The sequence below is a fragment of the Lepidochelys olivacea genome, assembly GCF_965140295.1.
Source record: "Lepidochelys olivacea isolate rLepOli2 genome assembly, chromosome: 17".
NCBI lineage: Eukaryota > Metazoa > Chordata > Testudines > Cheloniidae > Lepidochelys > Lepidochelys olivacea.
Window position 1 is genome coordinate 3,096,210 of NC_140427.1, and position 19,658 is coordinate 3,115,867.

At 44.4% G+C, this 19,658-nt stretch overlaps 1 protein-coding gene across 1 annotated transcript in view; it reads left to right on the top strand.

The window, feature by feature from the left end:
- Positions 1 to 19,658, top strand: part of SPECC1 (sperm antigen with calponin homology and coiled-coil domains 1) — a 153,446-nt gene that overhangs the window by 13,258 nt on the left and 120,530 nt on the right. The window contains exons 2-3 of the mRNA XM_084650573.1: positions 93 to 260; positions 5,346 to 5,481. Coding sequence (XP_084506699.1) covers positions 114 to 260; positions 5,346 to 5,481 — 283 coding nt within the window. The 5' untranslated portion in view covers positions 93 to 113. The remainder of the gene's footprint in view (positions 1 to 92; positions 261 to 5,345; positions 5,482 to 19,658) is intronic.

A 19,658-nucleotide genomic window follows, 5' to 3' on the forward strand; every position in this document is an offset into this window, starting at 1 on the left:
CTGTGCACCCAGCACTGCAGTATCCATTCTCTCTTTGTATTCCAAATGCTTTAAAAACATTAATATCTGCTTTCCTTTCTGATATTCTGCAGACTGACTCCTCTGGAAAGAAAATGAAGAGTGCTGCCAGACCTTGGAGTGCAATGGCAAAGCAAGGGAACCATGGGATTGACCGAGGAAAATCTCTCCCCGCTGCTTCCTCAGGCATGAAGACCTCCAAATCCTCTACTTCACTTGCTTTTGAATCTCGACTTAGCAAGGTACTAACCAGTAAGCAGTGTGAAAGCATTCCAAACTGATGCCAAGCTATCACTCCAGCTAAGGCAGGGCATATCACCAAGTGTTCAGGGCTTTGGCACTGGGTGTGTATGTCTGGATCAGACTCTACTGTGTGCATACTGTATCACAGTGTCTGTATACATTTGACCAGATTGTATGTTTTGGGATAGTCATTCCAGATTTGTCTCTGTGTGTTGACTGGTTGGTTTGTGCTTGTAGAGTATGAGTGTTAGTGTGGTGGGGTTGAAGAAGGGAATTTGACCGTGTGTGGATGCGTGGGTGGTTTGGACTGGACTGTGGTGTGTATAGTGCATGCATTGGATATTGTGACAGGGAAAGGCCATATGACTATAGAAAAGTAGTGGGAGATAGATATATTAGCTCCAGGCTAAACAAATCCCTGGTACCAGGATAAGTTAAATGGCAGCTGCTCCAGGTCAATTAAGACACCTGGGGCCAATTAAGAACTTTCCAGAAGGCAGGGAGAATGCTAGGTTGATTGGAACACCTGAAGCCAATCAGGGACTGGCTGAAACTAGTTAAAAGCCTCCCAGTTGGTCAGGTGCATGTGGATGTCAGGAGCTGTGGGAGGAAGTTGCGCTGTTGGAGAGACTGAGCAGTACACACCATATGAGGCACAAGGAAGGAGGCCCTAAGGTAAGGGTGAAGTGGAACTTGAGGAAGTGGGAGCTGCTGTGGGGAAGTAGCCCAGGGAATTGTACGTGTCAGGCTTCTAAAAGGTCAGCTACCATAGCTGATACTATTAGGGTCCCTGGGCTGGAGCCCAGAGTAGAGGGAGGGCCCGGGCTCCCCTCTTTGCCTCCCCCCCAATTAATCACTGAGCCTGGGAGACAACAGAGACTGTGCAAGGGAGGATAGCTTCTCCTCACCTCCCTCGCTGGCTTATGATGAAAATGGCTCAGTAGACTGTGACCCTTGTTGAGAGAGAGAGAGAGCGAGAAGGGTTACGTGGAGGGTCACAGTGAGCCTCTGAGGCTAGCAAAATCTGCCAGGAAACGCGGACCCACGGAGACAAGGACAGAGCTTTGTCACAATATATTATGTGTGTTGTGAGTGAAGGATTAGTCTGCACAAAGTATGTGTGGATCAAATTGTACTCTGTGGATGGGTGGGCGTGAATTGGATTAGATTGGACAGGATTGCACTAAATTGGTAGAAGTGGAGGTTGATTTTAGGGTTTAGAATTTATTTTCCCAAAAAAGAGGTTTTGTTGTCATGTTTGTTTTTTTTTAAGGGTAGTGAGGTAATCTTGTGTCCTATAATCTGTGTTTTTTTCCCCCAGCCCCTTTGGAAAGGCAAGGTACATAGCAAAAGTATTGTTTGTGATAGAACATTTACAGTTTATGATACTCATCTTTTTATATATATTTTTAATAAGACCAGAAATACACATGAAAATAATTTTATTTTCCATTTTATTGAAAATTCCAAACCTAGCATAATGCTGCATCTGTGTTCTGGCAGACCCTGAACAAAGAGAGCAATATGGTCTAAGTATTAAAAAAAAGAAATAGGAATTTGGGAACTGAGACTGATTTTGTTTTCAACAATAAGGATTGATTAACAATACATAGTGTTCTACAGCGCGAATGTTCAAAGAGTCTTACAAACACTTATTAACCCTTGCTGCCTCCAGTGCAATGGGTCCATATATTATACCCACTTTACAGACTCCTACAACTCTAAGCATCTCAGAAGTGAGACACTTTCAGCCCAGGGCTCCAGCCAATCTTTTTCATGATAAGGTCCTTCCTTTAAGGTGTGGTGCTGTGCTGCCACTTCTGAGCGACTGTTGTAGAGGTATATGGGGGTAGGAAGGCAAGGGAACCTGATACGTTTAATTGTACATCTTTTAAAGAACATGGTGTTTTCTTTCTAGTTGCCTCAGTGATCTCTAAGCTGCTGAGCAACTACGGTACAAACAAAATATGATCAAAGGGAAAAGTTAGGGAGGGGCTGTGGAAAGACAGACTAGGCAGTGAGATGCACTTGGCACTGTGAAAGGTGGTGAACTTGGTAAAAGATGCTTTAGAGAAACTGGATGGAGACTTCTCCAGAGGTCAGAAAGTCAGATTGTTCTGTCTTGCTCTGAGGAATGAACTGGCAAAATGCAAAACTTCTGAGGTCTGGTTTCCTGCAGTAGATCAACGCTTTGGCTATCAAAGCTCACGTGCTCCCAGAGTCTGGGAAACCACAGACTGAGTCAGATGAAGAGATTAAAGAGAGAAGAAAATTGGAGCTAAGAGAGATTTGATCTTGCTTAAAAAAAATTACAATTCAGGAACCCACTAACCATGGCATGTATTTGTAATATAATCTCCCTTCTCATCTCTTTTCTATCCACCAACATCTCGCTCTAGTCTAGAGAGATGCTACAACGCCTTTGATTTTTAAGACTCTTAAAAGGCTTCTCTCTCTTAGTCTGAGCTGTGGAAGTGCACAAAAAGGGAAAAGCAACTGGCGTGGGTTCTTAGATGGACTCCTCCTTATGCTGGTTTAAGCCAACATCATTTCAATGTTTTCCTTGTGAAGCATATGTGTTTTTGGTCTTTCAGATTTGCATGAATTTCCTGAATACGACTCTAGAATGAACTTGGATTACCAGGGGAAAAAAAATCAGTCTTGTTTTTTCAGGTGCAGTGAAGTTTACTGACTAAACTCTGGTGTTAGCAGCCCGTGTTAGATTTTGGAATATGAACATACATAGTGGTGAGCTGGCTAGTGGAAATTCAACCAATAAAAACTACAATCAAATATATGCTTGAATATCTCTTATATTTCTGTGTCTAGTGCCCTGTAGTAGGTCAGGTTGGCACCTTGCCGTGTGGCTGGAAGTCCTGGTTCAAATGTCACACCGGGACTTGGGGTCAACCCCAGTGCTGACACTGCAGTGCAGTCCTGGAAGAGGAGGTGCTGCGTCATTAGCAGCGCCAATCTCTGACACATTAAAGCAGGATCTTTTTTGTCAGCTTTGGGTGGGTTGTCCAATTGGAAGTCCTATGGACATAAATTTGCTGTCCTGCCTAACATTTCCTCTCTCAGAAAAAAGTTCATCTGTTACTGAATACAGTTTGTATACGGAATCACTGTACTAGTAGAGCCTTATTCATAAGTTTGTTTCATACTTTGGGAAACTTTAAAGTAGGAAAACTTTATTCTAGTGTATGTTTTTTGAATGCCTGAGCAAATATGATGCAGCAGCTCCACATATACCATTAGGTTTCAGGCTTGTAACTAGGTCACTTGTCCTGAGTTTGCAAACCCCTCCCACATCCTGCATGCTCAAAGGGCTTTCTTGAATGCCTGGGAGGGGACAAATCTGCAGTCACACTAGACGTGTCCCCTGAGGAGCAGCTGTAATTAGTTCAGTTTAGTGGGTCCTGAACTGCCTGAGCATCTTGGGTACCAATTATCTGCTTCTTCCTCTAAATAGTAGGTCCCCCTTCATGCTCTCTTAGCTATGCTTTTTACAGGACACCAAGGCTTCCAGTTCCTGTGCATCAAGCACACTTCCATTTAAGTACCTGCTTAGCTCACGCCTTGGGGCAGGTATCTTGTCTTCTTCCAAGTTTGTGAACCACATCAGTGGGGCTCGATGGATAATAATCTGGAGGTTTCTGCAGCTTCTTTGTCTAAACCTGAGAGCTGGTGCATTTCTGTGCTGTGAATGATTCCCTCTGGCGATCTGAAGAGCGAAATGCCCTCTCTTGGATACATTCTTCCGTTTTCACACTGAAAATCAAATCCTGCACCTCCCAGTAGTGATGCTAGCACCAGCACCTACCAAACTGTCCTGGATTAGCTTTGTTCACTGCTGTTCAGTAAATGAAGCCCCTGAAGGTCTAAACAACTGAAGTGATGCCAGACTTAAGATAAAGGATTTCCCTTTGGTAACTGTGATAGTAGACTCTGTGTTCTCTGCTCTTTCCTTTTGATGAAGCAGCCTGCAGTCCTCCGCTAAATGAGTTTGGGGTCTTGGCTCAGTCCCTAGTGGGCTCGTTGTTCATATCACAAAGGAGAGTTTATGATGCAGCTAACTTCATCAATTCTTGCTTGGCAGAGAGATGGGAATGAGCAGGCAGACTCTCCATTAGAAATGCCTGGCCCTCCCAGGTCAGCATATGAGGTCACTGCTGGAGCACAGTAGGGCCTTGTAAAATGGCCTCAGCTGAAACAGAAATAGAAAGCAACAGATCCTTCCAAGACCTAGTACCTTTTGTGGCATAGGGGTGCACTGAGATGCCAGTTATTTTATATTGTTCCTTGCCTGCTTTGTGCCTCAGTTTCCTCAGTTGCTTGTTTTCTTTATGTTCAGAAGCCTACACGTTTCAACAAGTGCAACTCCAACCAGAACTTGGGGAGAAGTCTCCAGTGCAGCGACTGATGATCAGGAGCTTTTGAATGGGACTCTGGGGATTTTTCACCCCATCCCCTCAGTCATTGCTTATTTAGTTCTCCCTCCCTCACCCCCCACTATAGGCTGCATCATCAAACCTACATTGCCTCTTGGTCCACCTCACTGAAAGGCAGGAATTAATACAAAAATGCTTTTTCCCACCATGGCAGGCTGTTGAATTTGGTACCAATAATCCTACCTAGTAGATAAATTTCAAGTACATGCATGAATGCACTGAGCCTGCTGCCCCAGAGGAATAGGGAGTAGCCAGTGGTTTCCATTAGGCCTGGTATCTGAGTCAAATTTAATCAGTCTCATTTCTTTCTCAGCCTGCAGGATGTTGTCCTGGGTCTTGGTCCAAAGGAAAATATGTCCTTGCATTGCAGTGACCTCCTTGGTGCCAAGCTGGGAAAATCCCTCTAATGTATGGGAGAAGGATGTTCCCCTCTTCTGAATATTCACAAATGACTCCAGATTGCTGTTCCAAAAGCAATATTTCTATGGGTTTCCTTTTCCAGAAATACTCCCTTCTCCAAGTGTGTCACCACTTTTTTCTTTCAACTTGTATGTCTGTAAAATCATCTAGCTCATGGGCATACCAGATCTCTCATTCTTCTGGTTTCTCACAAGATCTCTCTCTTTCTTGTAGCTAAAAAGAGCTAGCAGCGATGACATGTTAACAAAGCCAGGGGTGACAGCAGCTTCCGGGGTCTCCAGACTGAAGAAGACCATTACAACAGGAGCAATTTCTGAGCTTGCTGAGAATCGACTGAAGTCCAGCACAGGTAAGAGTAAACTGGATGGTGGATCAACTTCGCTCAGTTTACCAAGTTCCCAGTTGAGTCTCTCATATGATCATCTCAGTATTGCAGTGAGTCCTTTCCCACTATAATATTAATGTTGGGGATCACACTGGCAGAGAGCTTTCTGTGCCTCACAGACATACCTTTGAATATAGCCTACACACCTTAAAGTCCATGTTCCACCACAATGTCGGAGTGGAGCAAAGCTATCAGTTTTCCCAAGTTTGATCCAGGCAGAAGTTTTGCCTTTTCTGCCAATGACCATATTTTATCATGACAAACAATGGTGAATTTCTACTCCTGGAGAAAATAGCAAGTTTTCCCACATTTGACACTAGACAAAATTTTGTCATTTTCACAGGGTGATAAAAAATCAACTTTGCCTTTTGTGGAAAAAGGAGAAAAAAAACCTTTTGGGTAAACTATAAAATGAGCAGAATCATGTTTTTTTCCCAGTCCTCATGCGCTTTTACTGCTGGATCAGCTGGACCCTGCCTTTGATTTTAATTCAATATGTTAGCTATTTTATTGAATTAATTTTCAGTCCATATACTTGTCATAATGGGTAACTTAACAGTGTCATAACAGTCCTGAAAATGCTGGTAATCCTATTAAATGTGTTGCTTGGCTGTTTAGCATACACAATATTGTCTTCATGTCCAGATTATTGTATTTAGGATTCATTGTGCCTTGTTTTTCAATATTGATTGCAGTAAATAACATGGGTTAATAACGTTCATCTGTATATTTCAGGAGTGAAAGTGTTTTTTGTGAATTAAACAAAAGTCTTCAGAAGCATTGCAGAAATGTTAATTGAATTGCTATGCCCAAAGCTTGTGCGTTTTGTCATTCTCAATTCAGATGTAATGGTCCTGAACTGTAGGAGCTTCACATATTGGCCAGTTACAAAGAAGAGTCACTAGGTGGCACTAGTAGTTGGTGCTAAGACATAGTGAGACCTTTCTCTCATCAGTGCTTCCTGAGGGGATGGGGCTATTCCATGCTACTGTTGAAACCCAGCGGGGTCCTCCAGAAAGAATCCTAGTCATCGCAAAAGGGAAACGTCTCATTGTCCCAGACCAGACATACACAGCATTATAGCCAAGCCCAGTCCAATGCCTAATAATGAAATAAATTTAGGAGTCCTCAAACTTTTTCTGAGAGTGGATCACATCTTAATAGAGACAGATTGTGTCTCTCAGAGGTCTCCTCTCCTCTTGCAATTGTGCAGACCCACGTCCACTCACACAGCAGAGGCAGCAAGAGGCTGAGTTTAAAAAAGAAGTCTCCAAGCAGGGTGGTGAGGTGGCACGTTGACCTAGTGGCCTCCTGTGGAGCTTGTCCCCAATGCGTTTTCATGGGGAGCTCTGCCCCTCAGCTCCTTCCCATTGCTTTCAGCTCTGCACCAGTTTCCAAAGGCAGCCAGCCACGCCATCTGCATACCAAGTACTCTGTGCAAACACTCAGCTTTCCCTGGTGAGCTCAGCAAACATGCTTTTGTCTGCTCTCTGGTGGCATTTCAGAGAGAATGCAAGACCTTATTAAATTTGGCCGTGACCTCACTATTTATCATGGCCTCTGCAGGGTTTGCTAGCGTTCAGGCAGTGGGCAGAGCAATGTTGCTAACCAATGAGGGATAAAATCTTTATGGAAATTTTTATTCCCTTCAACTGAGTGGTGCATAATGTAACATTGTAAAGGCATCATAATAACCCAAACACAGATCCTATTCTTCAGTGAAGCAGAGCCAAGACACTAGAATTTACTGGAGGCTTGTCACTCGCATTTCTTGAAGGCATTCAGGTTTCCGCAGCCAACAGAGTCACGCTGGCCAAAGATTCTTCGGGGGCAGTGAGAGGAGGAAGAGAACATACCCAGATACTGCCAGGGCAGCATCACTGTAGGGATCCCAGAATGGAATACATATGTCAGATATAAAAGCAGAGGCTCTGTACTGGAGAACTCATCCCCCAGGCCTATAAAACAGGGAGGAAGGGAGATTAGGATATATGACTCTTTAAAAAAATATAAAATAATGTATTGATTTGGTTCCTAGTGACCAGATGAAATTTGAATATTGTTCTTCCACCTTAGAACTGGTAGCTAACTGAGCATTCAGCTTTGCTTCAGCACGCATTTAATTCTGAAGGAGAACATCCACGCTGAGCAACATCAACACAAGTTTGAGAATGTGCATCTGTGGCTTTGTAATACACAGATAATCAGTAGTCATTTAAATCTTAAATTCATAAAGTCCCCTTTAATGCGGAGAGTAGACCCAGGTGCTTTACATATTGTGTGTGCATGGACACACCAGATCCTGCAGCCTTTAATCAGGGGAGTAGTTGGGAGGGTTTTGAGGGGGTATCTGGGCTCATTGTTATGGCTTCCTCTTTTTCTGATTGTACCTTGAGAATGTTTTGCTCAGGCATTGGAAGGTTTTGATGGCAACAGGTGAGTTTTCAGTGGGTGCACTCTCTCACACCCCTATATATAATATAATAAAAGCAGGAAGGAAGATATAACGCTGAATGCTCTCATTCCATAGGCATGCTAAGAACAGATACCGAAGGTGAAATGATAATACAGTATGTCCTCACCTACAGAAAGATTACAACCAGAAGTGACAGAGGTCACTGAGTGCCCCTTGGGAAATCGCCTGTGTTGAGAGAAAGAGACTTTAGAAAAGGTTTAACAGAGAGAAGTGAAGCTGCAGCAAGTGCAGTAGCTGGGACCCCACTGAAGCAGTAACTCCAAGGTGTCCTTAGCAGTGGACAGGGCTAAGCTGCAATAGTAGCTTGAATGCAGAATCAAGATAGGGAGCATACTTGCCTGGCTGGGAAATGTAAAACTTTATTTTGGGAGATCCGGGTGGCTATTGTGTCGCTGACGCTAGCTTAGAATTCTTTGTGCCTCTTTCCTTTTGGCCTCTCTGTCTGACCAGAGGCCTCTGGTTTTGACATTCAGCTTTCTTCTCACTATACCTTTGCCCGCATTTGTGATCTGCATGGGAGCATGTGTTTCTGCAGCTGCCAACAGAGGACCCAAAGGTCTGATGCTCGTGCTCACTTTCTGGATGTTTCTCCTGGGCAGGAATTGTGGTGTTGGCCTCCCATGTCTCAGGATTCCAAACTCTCTTGTGTGCTGAATGCAGACCCACACCATGCCATACAAACAGTATGAGACCTCTTTTGGCCAACACCAGAATTGTGGTGTTGGCCTCCCATGTCTCAGGATTCCAAACTCTCTTGTGTGCTGAATGCAGACCCACACCATGCCATACAAACAGTATGAGACCTCACTCCACTCCCCTTCCTACTCCCTCTGCAAGTCTAGCACTGCCCTCTCCTGTCCCACCTCATTCAGTATTAGCCCATTCTTGGTGTGAGAGAACCCACTCTTCTCCACAGCTTCTGCACTCAGGAGCAGCCTTTGTATCTCTCTGCCTCTTCAGCTCTACACCACCTTCTTCCAGGTCTCAACTGAATCATCATTTCTTTTCTGCATTACTTATGCCTGTTCCTTTCGCTCTTCCTTTTGTTCTTATTTGAGTCAGTAGTTGGGTTACTTATCTATAATGCAGTTTTATCTGAAGGACACTATGCAAACTCAGATTGTACATTGTGGTGTGTCTGTAACATTATTGCTGTGCTATAATTTAAAAGAAACAAATTATTGAAACCAAAAATGCCTAGGTTGCATACTCCTTTCAGCATAACCCTCCCGCATTTGTTTTGGTGACCTTGAGCAATAGTGTGTGTTCCCAATGTCGCAGATAATAAATAATTGACACCACTCTTGCCTGTCTAAACGCAGTCCGTGGTGTGTCGGCTGTCCCTCATGGAGTTTAAGCCATGCACACCATTCTTTTTATGCTGACATAGACTACCCTGTCTACCTCCTTAGAAGCTAATGCAGTAAATCAGAGGCAGCTTAAAGGAAGACCGGGCCAACCCCCTCTCTCCCCCTGGCAAGTGGAGTCTGAGCGAATGGAACTGGAGACAGATCCCAAGCTAGAATTCCTGTTTTGTGATGTTTGGCTACATACACTCCTGGCTGTTTTGAAAGTGTATGTAAAATGAAATGACACATACAGGGAGAGATGCCTTGGATGTAGATTCCTGTTCCACTGGGTTATTTCTTGCCGTGGGGAGCCCTGAATTAGAGACTTTAAGTTTAAAAAAAAAAAGGCCAGATTTCTAAAGCTCTTACAGCTGTTGATCAGAATGTTTTTTTGTAACAAAAGGAGCTGGAGGAGAATGGGGGAGGGTCTTTGGAAATGCCTGTGTAATGTTTGCATCTACCAAGCTAAGCAGTAAATAAATTGGTTGAAAAGGTGTAACTATAAAGGTGTATACCCAAGCTGGTAAATTTTGGGGTCCTTGGATCTCAGGGTTACAGGAAGGTCAGCCTTTCCCAAACAATGAAGTTTTTTAGGTTTACAAATGAAACTAAATATTAACTGACATTATACCCCACATTCTTCATAGAAATATGGTTATGATATGAATATGGCATAACTAAGATATACTTCATGCAAAATGGCTCATGTTAGATATCATTAGAACGGTTATGGTTTGCTGAGTGTGATTATCCAATTTGTATACATGTATCATTTCTGTATCTAAAGTTAGGAATGTGCGCTATGTAACCATTACAACTAGGTGTGTATCTGGGGACACCCATCAGACAACAGGCCATCAGCCTTGATGGGCCGTTAAGAAGAAACAAGACTGTGAAGGTTTCAGAGTAGCAGCCGTGTTAGTCTGTATCCACAAAAAGAAAAGGAGTACTTGTGGCACCTTAGAGACTAACAAATTTATTTGAGCATAAGCTTTCGTGAGCTACAGCTCACTTCATCGGATGAAGATACTAATCTCTCTCCTTCCTGAGAGTCGTCCTGGGAGGTATCTGTGATGCTACTAGGGGCATGTCTTCACTACCAACGTTACGTGGCTGTGTAGTCATGGCATCAGCGCTCTTCCAGCGCTATTAAAAAAAATTACTTCCACAAGGGGAATAGCTCCTAGTGCTGGTGCACTGTCTACACTGCCATGTTACAGCGCTCCGGGGTGTGTTTTTTCACACCCCTGAGCGAGAAAGTTGCAGCGCTGTAAAGTGGCAGTGTAGACAAGGCCTTAGTCAGGTGGTCCTGTCACCTGATACTAAGCACTATCTTGGACTTCTAGTAATTTTCCACTAAGAAGAGGGAGAGATCAAGTTTGGGAAACAAAAGATTCCTGCCTTATGTAAATAGTATTTAAAACTGGAGAGGAAGGCAAACAGGACTCTCCTCCATTGCCTACCTAAGAAGAAAGACTGCTGAAAGTACCTGCAGGGACAAAGGAACTGGCCTGAGGAGGAAGGCAGGGGTGAGTCCAGCCTGAGACAGGGGTACAGACTGTAAGAAGAAATAACTGGAACTCTAAGCTACAGAAACTCTGCAACTTGCCTAAAATAACATTTAGGGGGAGAAATTACTTCTCAAAAATAGTCTCTTTAAGATCTTAAACTTAGTATGTGTGTTTTCTTTTATTTGCTCATTAATCTGCCTTGTTCTATTTGCTATCCCTTATTATCACTTAAAATCTGCCTTTTATAGTTAATAAATTTGTTTTGTTTATTAAACCCAGTTTGTGCAGTCTGGGGGGAGGGGGCAAGAAGCTCTGTATATCTCTCTTCACATTGAGGGAGAGGGCAAATTTTTATGAGCTTGCACTGTGCAGATCTTTCTATGCAGCGCAAGACAATATACCTTTGGGTCTACACGCCAAGGGAGGTGGGCACCTGAGTGCTGGGGCAAGTCCCTTAAGCTGAGCCTTCCCAGAGCTGATCTCGGAGTCTGTGTCTTTCTGCAGCTGGGTGTGGCCCTGCATGTGTGTGTGTGCTAGAGGAGCCTTAAGAGCCTGGCTCAGCAAGACAGGGTAAAGGGGGCCCAGCTGGCGGAACAGGCAGGCTCAGTGGTATTCCAGTACATCAGGGATGTACTTAAAGGGGGGACAACACGTTATAATAACCTTGAACTCCGCTACCGCCCATCAGAAGATATCAAAGCGTGTTACATACTAAGGCCATGTCTATACTTACAAGCTTACCGCGACACAGCTGTACTGATAACTGTGCTGCTGTAAGAATGCTTGTGTAGCTGTGTTATGCTGATGGGAGAGAGCTCTCCCGTCAACATAATAAAACCAGCTCAACAAACAGCAGTAACTATGTTGGTGGTAGAGCATCACCCTCCAACACAGCACTGTGAACGTGTATGCCAGCAAAACTTATGTCACCCTGGGTGAGGGGGTGTTACATCCCTGAGTTACAAAATTTTGTCTGACATAAGTGCTAGTGTAGACATGGCCTAAGTCATTTACTTACCTTGAAGGAGTGTCACATATTGGCCTCACTGTACAAATGGAGAAACTGAGGCACAGAAGGTGCTGTGACTTGCCCAAGGTTACACAGCAAATCAGTGGAAATCTTGGCTCTGTTCCCTATAGTTTTCTGCAGAATCCCAGTTTATAAACTTTCTGGATTCCACTTGTAAATTCTCCAAAGGACTGTTAAGTTTAATCTCTCTGCTTTACTTCCCTCCCCCTGCATTTCCAGCAGCAGCAGCAGCTATTACCTGGGAGGTTCATCAACTGAAACACTCATCTTTCCAAATGTCATCTTGTGTGCATTTGTTTTTGTGCTGAGTGAGAGAAGCCAGATGAAAATAGGGAGTGTGACTGGGCTGGGCATGTGCAGAGCTGAGCTGAAAGCTCTGGGCAGGATGGAGAGATGATACTCGTTGATATCAAGTTCTGTCAGCTGCAGTACTCCGCATCAATTAATCTCCTAATGTAAATAGCAGGGCGGGTTTGTTTATTTTGCTAGGCTGCTTTGTTGGCTCATTTGTTTGCTCATGGGTGAAGCCTGAACCTCTAAAGAGCTATTCACCTCACCTAAAAAAACCACATCTGTTTTTCAGTAGAACTCTTTGCCTCCCCACTAAAGGTTTGTCTGAGTTTGAGATCCACAAGATGATTTTAGCTGTTGCTACTATCTCATGTTTTATAGAGATTCTGAGCACTTTACCAACTATAGCTGGTGTAGGCAAACTACAGCCCATGGGCCACAGCTGGCCGGCCAGCCGATTTAATCTGGCCCTCGAGGTCCCGCAGGGGAGCAGGGTCTGGGGCTTGTCTCGCTCCCACGCTCCAGCCAGGGAGCAGTGTTGGGGGCTGCTCCGTGCACGCATGGTGCGGCTCCTGGAAGCAGCAGTATGTCCTCCCTCTAGCTCCTACACATAGGGGCAGCCAGGGGGCTCCACACACTGCCCCCGCCCCAAGCGCCACCCCCGCAGCTCCCATGGGCTGGGAACTGTGGCCAATGGGAGCTGCAACGGTGGCACCTGTGGACAGGGCACCGTGCAGAGCCGCCTGAGAACAGCTCCGTATAGAGCCGGAGGGGGGACGTGGCCGCTGCTTCTGGGAGTTGCTTGAGGTAAGTGCCACCCAGAGCCTGCACCCTGAGCCCCTCCCGCACCCCAACCCCCTGCCCCAGCTCTGATCCCCCTCCCACCCTCTGAACCCCTCGATCCTAGCCCAGTGCACCCTTCTGAACCCCAAACTCCTCAGCCCCACCCCAGAGCCTGCACCCCCAGCCAGAGCCCACACAATCCTGTGCCCCAAACCCTTGCCCCAGCCCGGAGCCCCATCCCACACTCCAAACCCTTTGGTCCCAGCCTGGGGCACCCTCCTACACCCCAAAACCCTCATCCCCAGCCCCACCCCAGAGCCCTTGCTCCCCCCTGCACCCCAACCTCATGTCCCAGCCCGGAGCCCCCGCCTGCACCTTGAACTCCTCATTTCTGGCCCCACCCCAGAGCCTTTACCCCCTTCTGCACACCAACCCCAATTTCATGAGCATTCATGGCCTGCCATATAATTTCCATACCCAGATGTGGCCCTTGGGCCAAAAAGTTTGCTCACCCCTGAACTACAGGCTCAGTTATGGCTCTAAAACTTGAGCCATGCTGTGGAGGAGGAGAAGCAGTGGTGGTAGGAAGGGTGTTGTGCCAGTGAAGGCCAGGGGAAGCCCAGGGGGCACCAGGAACACTGGGAAGTGAGGGTTGCCCTCACCAGTACAGAACAGGTGTAGCAGCATCCACCCCTCCCCGTTTGCCATCAGGGTGTTTAGGCAGCAGCAACATTTATGACTCCTGCATGCATGGGAGTGTTTGGGGGAGGACTGCCCAGTCCCCTCTTCTCTCCTCCACCACTGCTAATGCCTCTACGTGGTGGCAGCCATATTTTGACCCTATAATAAATAGATAGGAATATCTTCTGCTAGGAAAAATTTCAGGTGAGCATAGATGGCCCTCAGTAAGGGAAATAGGAAATCCCAAAGACTTCTCTCTCCTATCTACCTAGCTCCCAGAGACTAAAATATACCTGCATGGAGACAAACCCATCTGGCTCATCTTTACCCTACAGGCTTCAGAATGTCTTTCTGAACCAGCCCTTTCATCTCCAATGAGATACTACCCCAGGAGCTTGCTGGAATCTATGCTCTCTTTGATCAGAAACCTTTTGGCTATTTGTTTTTATTCCTTAAACCAAAGAAGCAATAATAAGCACACTTTCTCAGTGAAGGCAACAGAACAAGTGCATTGCTGTCTGTGCCTGCCTGCTGTGTTGATTAACTGTAATGACCAGAGCCTGCACCAACATAGAGATATCTTTAAGGCAAACGCTAAGGAAATTAAGAGTTTAAATTATCCTTCATATGTCCGGCATCCCACTAAAATGAATACAACCCACAGGTCACTTGGGCAGAAGTATCAATGTCAGGATGCTACATTGTTAGCATAGTAAACGAAGCTGCATAATAAATGATGTTTAAATGACCTCACTCTTTTAAGAGGTAATTGATACAGATGTACACCAGACAGGGTTGTTTGGAAGCTGAAGGCTTTATGCTTCCATCCCACACCACTGTCAAGTTTTTGTCTTTTTCTTTTCTTTAGACACCCTTCATTGTGTTTTAACGAAAGTTAGTGTAGCCAGTGATGGCCAAAGTAGGGCCCAGGGCCAAATGCAACCCACAGAGTTCTACAGCATGGCCTGCAGCCACTCTTCTATTCAATGTGTTGACTGACTCCCAGCATGCAACTGCCCATTTTGGCCTGAGCAGGCATTATTGATTATGAGAGACTGCAATTTGATCCTTTTTGTGCAAATTTAGTATACCCCTCAGCTTCCTGCCAAGTTGGCAGAGTTGCCTTCCAGTTGAATAAATATTTGGTGCCCACACACAGTTTCATTGACCCTATTTAGGAAGGACAATCCTTTTTTAACCAAACGTTTATCATTACTCCAGTAGTCCCTCCCAAGGGCTCTCTGAGTTCCCTAGTTTCCACTGAAGTTAAGACATGTGTCCCAATATTTTTGGTGTTGTAATGATGCTCGCTCTGTAATGTGGTAATACCCTGGTAAATAGAAAGATGTGATAACTATATTTGTGTATCATGTCTCTTTAAACAAAAGTGAACTCTTGTAATGATTGTTTGGGTTTTTATGTTTACATGGCAGGGATTTATAAACTTGTTAAAACTTGCTAAATAAATAACTAGGACACACCTTTTTTTTTTAACTGGTTTTCCTCCCAGATGTCACTGCTTAGAGCTTTTCTGTGTTAGCAGTGCTGGTCTTTAGAAGAGGTGGAGCCTGGCTCTATGAGGGTGATCTAGGTCTCTTCCCTTACTTTCCCTAGTGCTATGGGAAAGGATATTAGGTTTGACATGGGCTATCCCCTGGGAAACCCAGACCAGAAGGGCTCACTGAGGATTAGCATTAGAGAGGAATCACACACCATTGTCTGATGGTTTGTCGCATTTCCTCTGTTAATCCACTGAGGCATCTCTCTTTCCTTTCAGAAACAAGAGTACTCAAGACTTGAGGTTCCCAGAGGTCTATGTCTGTGTCACCCAGTGTGTTGTTTCATGACATAGAGTGACTGTGTGCTAATGTAAACCTGGGCTGGACTAGAATCCTTCTTTCAATGGTCAGATGCTTCAAAACAGGGGTTTTTTTATTTTTATTTTTTAAATAAATGGCTTTAAAAACTCCTTGACAAATCTAGCTGGCAATTAAATTTTCCAGAAAATGCTAATGGGCCCCAATTAGAGCTGAAAAAAGGAAAGTGATTCTGTTTGAAGGGCTGTTTGAGCTTAGGGTCCTTTTACCCACCATACATCAAGTTTTGATAGTGTCTGTTTCTTGTGATCTGTCACATCAAAGGCTGCTCTGAGTCTGCAGCAGGGTTGATCCACCTTGAATTAAGTCAAATTGCCGTCTTTTTTTTCCTGTAAAAGGTACAGATTGTGGCATGTGAGAGAAACTAATGACATTGGTACGTGCTGTTATATGACAAGACCTCACTAGAAACCAAATGATTGATCCCATTTGGCATTTCCCTGGGACAGTAAATATGCTGGAAAGCTTCATCTGGAAATGTAGCTGGATTCTGCCATCTGCCACAGATGCAATCAGTGGCTCCAATACCATTGCAGTCTTTCCTGGAGAAAAAGAGGCTCTAGCTCTAGAAACAGAATACCAAGGAAAAATCAAAAATCCCTTTGGAGCTTTCAAGGTAGAAAATCCCTAAATAACTTGAACATGTACAGGCACCCATAGCTCCACTCCCTGACTCACAAGCATATGCTAATATATAGGCACATATATATATATATATCTCTGCATGCTCATATTGACACACACTGATGAAGACAAAGTATTATTATAAGGATCAGCTTTATGTTTTCACCTCTAATTTTCTAGGCATGATTTAATCTAATTGCCAAGGCCAAACATTTCAAAAGGTGGGGGCCCAGATGTTTAGGTGCCCAACTTTAAGCATCCTTTTTTGCGCCCTGACCCTTAAAATGTAAAGTGACGGTCCTTCTTTCAGTTCACACTTTTACACATTTCATCTGCAAAAGGGAGATAAAAGGGAGTTAAAGCTCACATGGAAACCACCATTTAATTTTACAGGTGTAGAAAACTCTCAGCCTTGAACACTGACTGCACAGACAGTGGATGAAATGTGGCATATCCCTTTGAGTTCCCTCCTTGTCACCATTCCTTTGTCTTTATCCTTAGTCTTAGCCAAAATATTCGGACTTGTATGTTCAGTTCTAGTGTAAATACCGAGAAAAGTTAATAGATGGAGTTATTTGCATCCATTCCCATAAAGTGAAATTTTGAATTTCCAGGTATTTTTCTTCCTTGGCCTTTCTTTCTACTCCCTCTTGAAGTGGGTTGCTTGGTAGATACTTTGAGCTACCTGAGTAAGGAATTAATTCTGCTGCTGGTGGGGACACCCTCTTTTCTTAATGCATAAATGACAATGACCCTGATAGCATGAAACCAAATTCTCAAGATAACATTTTAGGATCTAGGTCTCATTCCCTGTTTTCCCTAGGCCAAAAGGGTCTACTGCTAGACCCTCTTTGGAGGTGGCATGCAATACGAGTGTGGCATTATGCCCTATATTCTTCATAGTAATATTATTGATATGATCATGGCATAATTATGATGTATTTTATGCAAGATTAGTCATGTAAGATATCATTGAAAAGGTTATGATTCACTGAATATGATTATTCTATTTGTATGCATGTATCATTTTGGTATCTGAAGTTAGGAATATTGTCTATGCATCTATTACAAATGCGTTTACAGCTGTGGAACGCCCACTAGACAGAATTCAATCAGTCTAGATGGCTGGCTGGAAAGGGCCATTAGGGAGAACAATAGGTCTTAGAAGATGCTAATCTTCCACTGGGGAGCCTTCCTGAGGATGCTACGAACAGCCTCTGAGTCATGGCTGCTGTGTCCCTGCAGGGGCATGTGACCACATCACCTGGTACTGGACTCCATCTTGGAATACCTGTGTTTTTTCACTAACCAGGTGTGGGAACCAAGAGGGGAAACAAACGGTTCTCGCCATGTGCAAAAGCTATTTAAGGCAGGGGAGTGAGATCATCATGGTTCTTCACTGATTCCCCACCCAGTGAGATGCCTAAAAACACCTGAGGAACAAGGACTGGACTAGGGGAGAAGGGCTGAATCTAGGCTAGAGGGATTTCTAGCCTGTGACAGGAATACTTGGTGTTTTAAGCTGCAAGCAAGTGCAGCTTGCCCTCAAGAATCTCTGCAAACTGCCTAAATCAACAGTTAGGGTGAGAATTTGCTACTCATATCCAGTCTCTTTGGTATATTAAGCTTAGCTTGTGTTTTTGTTTATTTGTTAGGTAATCTGCTTTGGTCTTTTTGCTATCCCTTATAATCACCTACAATCTATCTTTTGTAGTTAATAAACTTGTTTTGTTTTGTCTAAAACCAGTGTGTGGAAATCATAACTTGGGGCAAAAGCTGTGTATATTCCTCTCCACATTGAGGGAGAGGGTGAATTTCATGATCTTACACTGTACAATTGGCTGTGCAGCGCAAGATGGTGTAATTTTGGGTTTACACTCCAGAAGTAGGTGCGTGCCTTAGGAACTGGGAGGTGCCTTAGCTGAGCCTTCCCATATAGAGCTGATCTCAGCATCTGTATGTAGCTGAAGCTGGGTGTGTCCCTACCTGTATGTGTGCTGGAGGGAGCTTGAGCGCCTGTCACAGTAGGACAGTGTAAAGAGAGGCCAGGCTGGTGGGTCAGGTGGACTCAGTGGTACCCCAGTTCCAGGGGGTACCCTGGGGGGAACCCATCACAGCTAGTATTACTTTTGTGGACCTAGTCTAGGATCCATTTAATGACCCCTAATAACTAGCATTCTTGCATAATTGGAATGCACAGGGAACAGAATTAGTGCAATGAATTTTAGGACTCTGTGACAGGGCCTCTGATAACTGACTTTGTTGTGGATAACAGCACACCCAGTCTCTTTATGAGGCACATCGGTGCCTGTCTGCAGTCAACTCATAGCAGTTAACATGAAGGAACTGGCATTTGCTGACCTATGTTTGTTGTAGTGTTCTCCTTTGTTCACTTTATTGCTGCCCTGCTCTTGTGCGGCAGCTAAACAATTCAGATTTGCTTTAATATATTTATATTAATGTTTTAATGCTTTGCCCATGACTTATTTTTAAAACAGCTCCTGAAATGAAAGAGAACTTCTCTGTCTGCTATGTATTCCCATGGAAATAATTTTGTTGGCACATGTCTGCCCACTGGGCTCTGAGCCAGTTAAAAGGATTCAAGTGTGTGGAGGGGATGCTGAAATGCTAAACCTTAAGGACCTTAATGACTTGACTCACTAAATATGTTGACAGTTAATTGGCTCAAACTAACACAAATAGGGAAGATCCATTACAGCTGTAAACATGCCAGCAAAGATCATAGCAGCCCAGCTAGGGACACCATCTAAATAGAAGGGGAACGTGCTGGATTCTCCCTAGAATACCACAAATGTCTTGGGTTTTTTTTGTTTCTTATCCAGTCACCTTCAGGAAAGTTATAGAGCAGGGTTAATGTGACCCCATGATTACCTGTTTTAGGTTAATTATCAGCTTTTCTCCAGCTAATTTGAAGAGAAATTGTCCTTAAGACTAATTCTCCAGGCCTAGATGTATCACAGCCAATATGGCTTGTCAGGGTGCCAGTGTGTTACTCCGAGAATGGGATAGAAAAAAAGAAAGGAAGTCAAAGCTAGCCTGGCCTACCAAGTATGCCTATCGGGAGGGTGCAATGCATTCCTCGCTAGTTTTCCAACTGCTTTTCAGAGGATTTAATGCTCTAATGGAAGAGGGAGGGGTTGACTGCAGCTTTACAGATGAATTCTTGGAAGGCTGCAGTTTGGTCCCACGAATTTGGTCATGACCTCAAAGTGTCCTGGTCACAAAGATTTATTTTGTGACTTGGTGGAAAATACCAGATTTGCTCGCTCTTCTGAGTTTCAATGAGGACAGTATGGCCCATTTTGTTGTTTGCTGCTGCGAGTCCCTGCTTCTTTGGCACCTGACATTGTGCATGGTACAGACACGGCCTTTTGTAGAATAGTCTGCCTTCACATGGCTCTATCCAGTGCTGGTGGCAGGGGCAGTGTAACAGCCCTGGGCTACTATCAATCCACAGATCAGGTACAGCACAGGCATTGGTAGTTGACTCCCGTATGG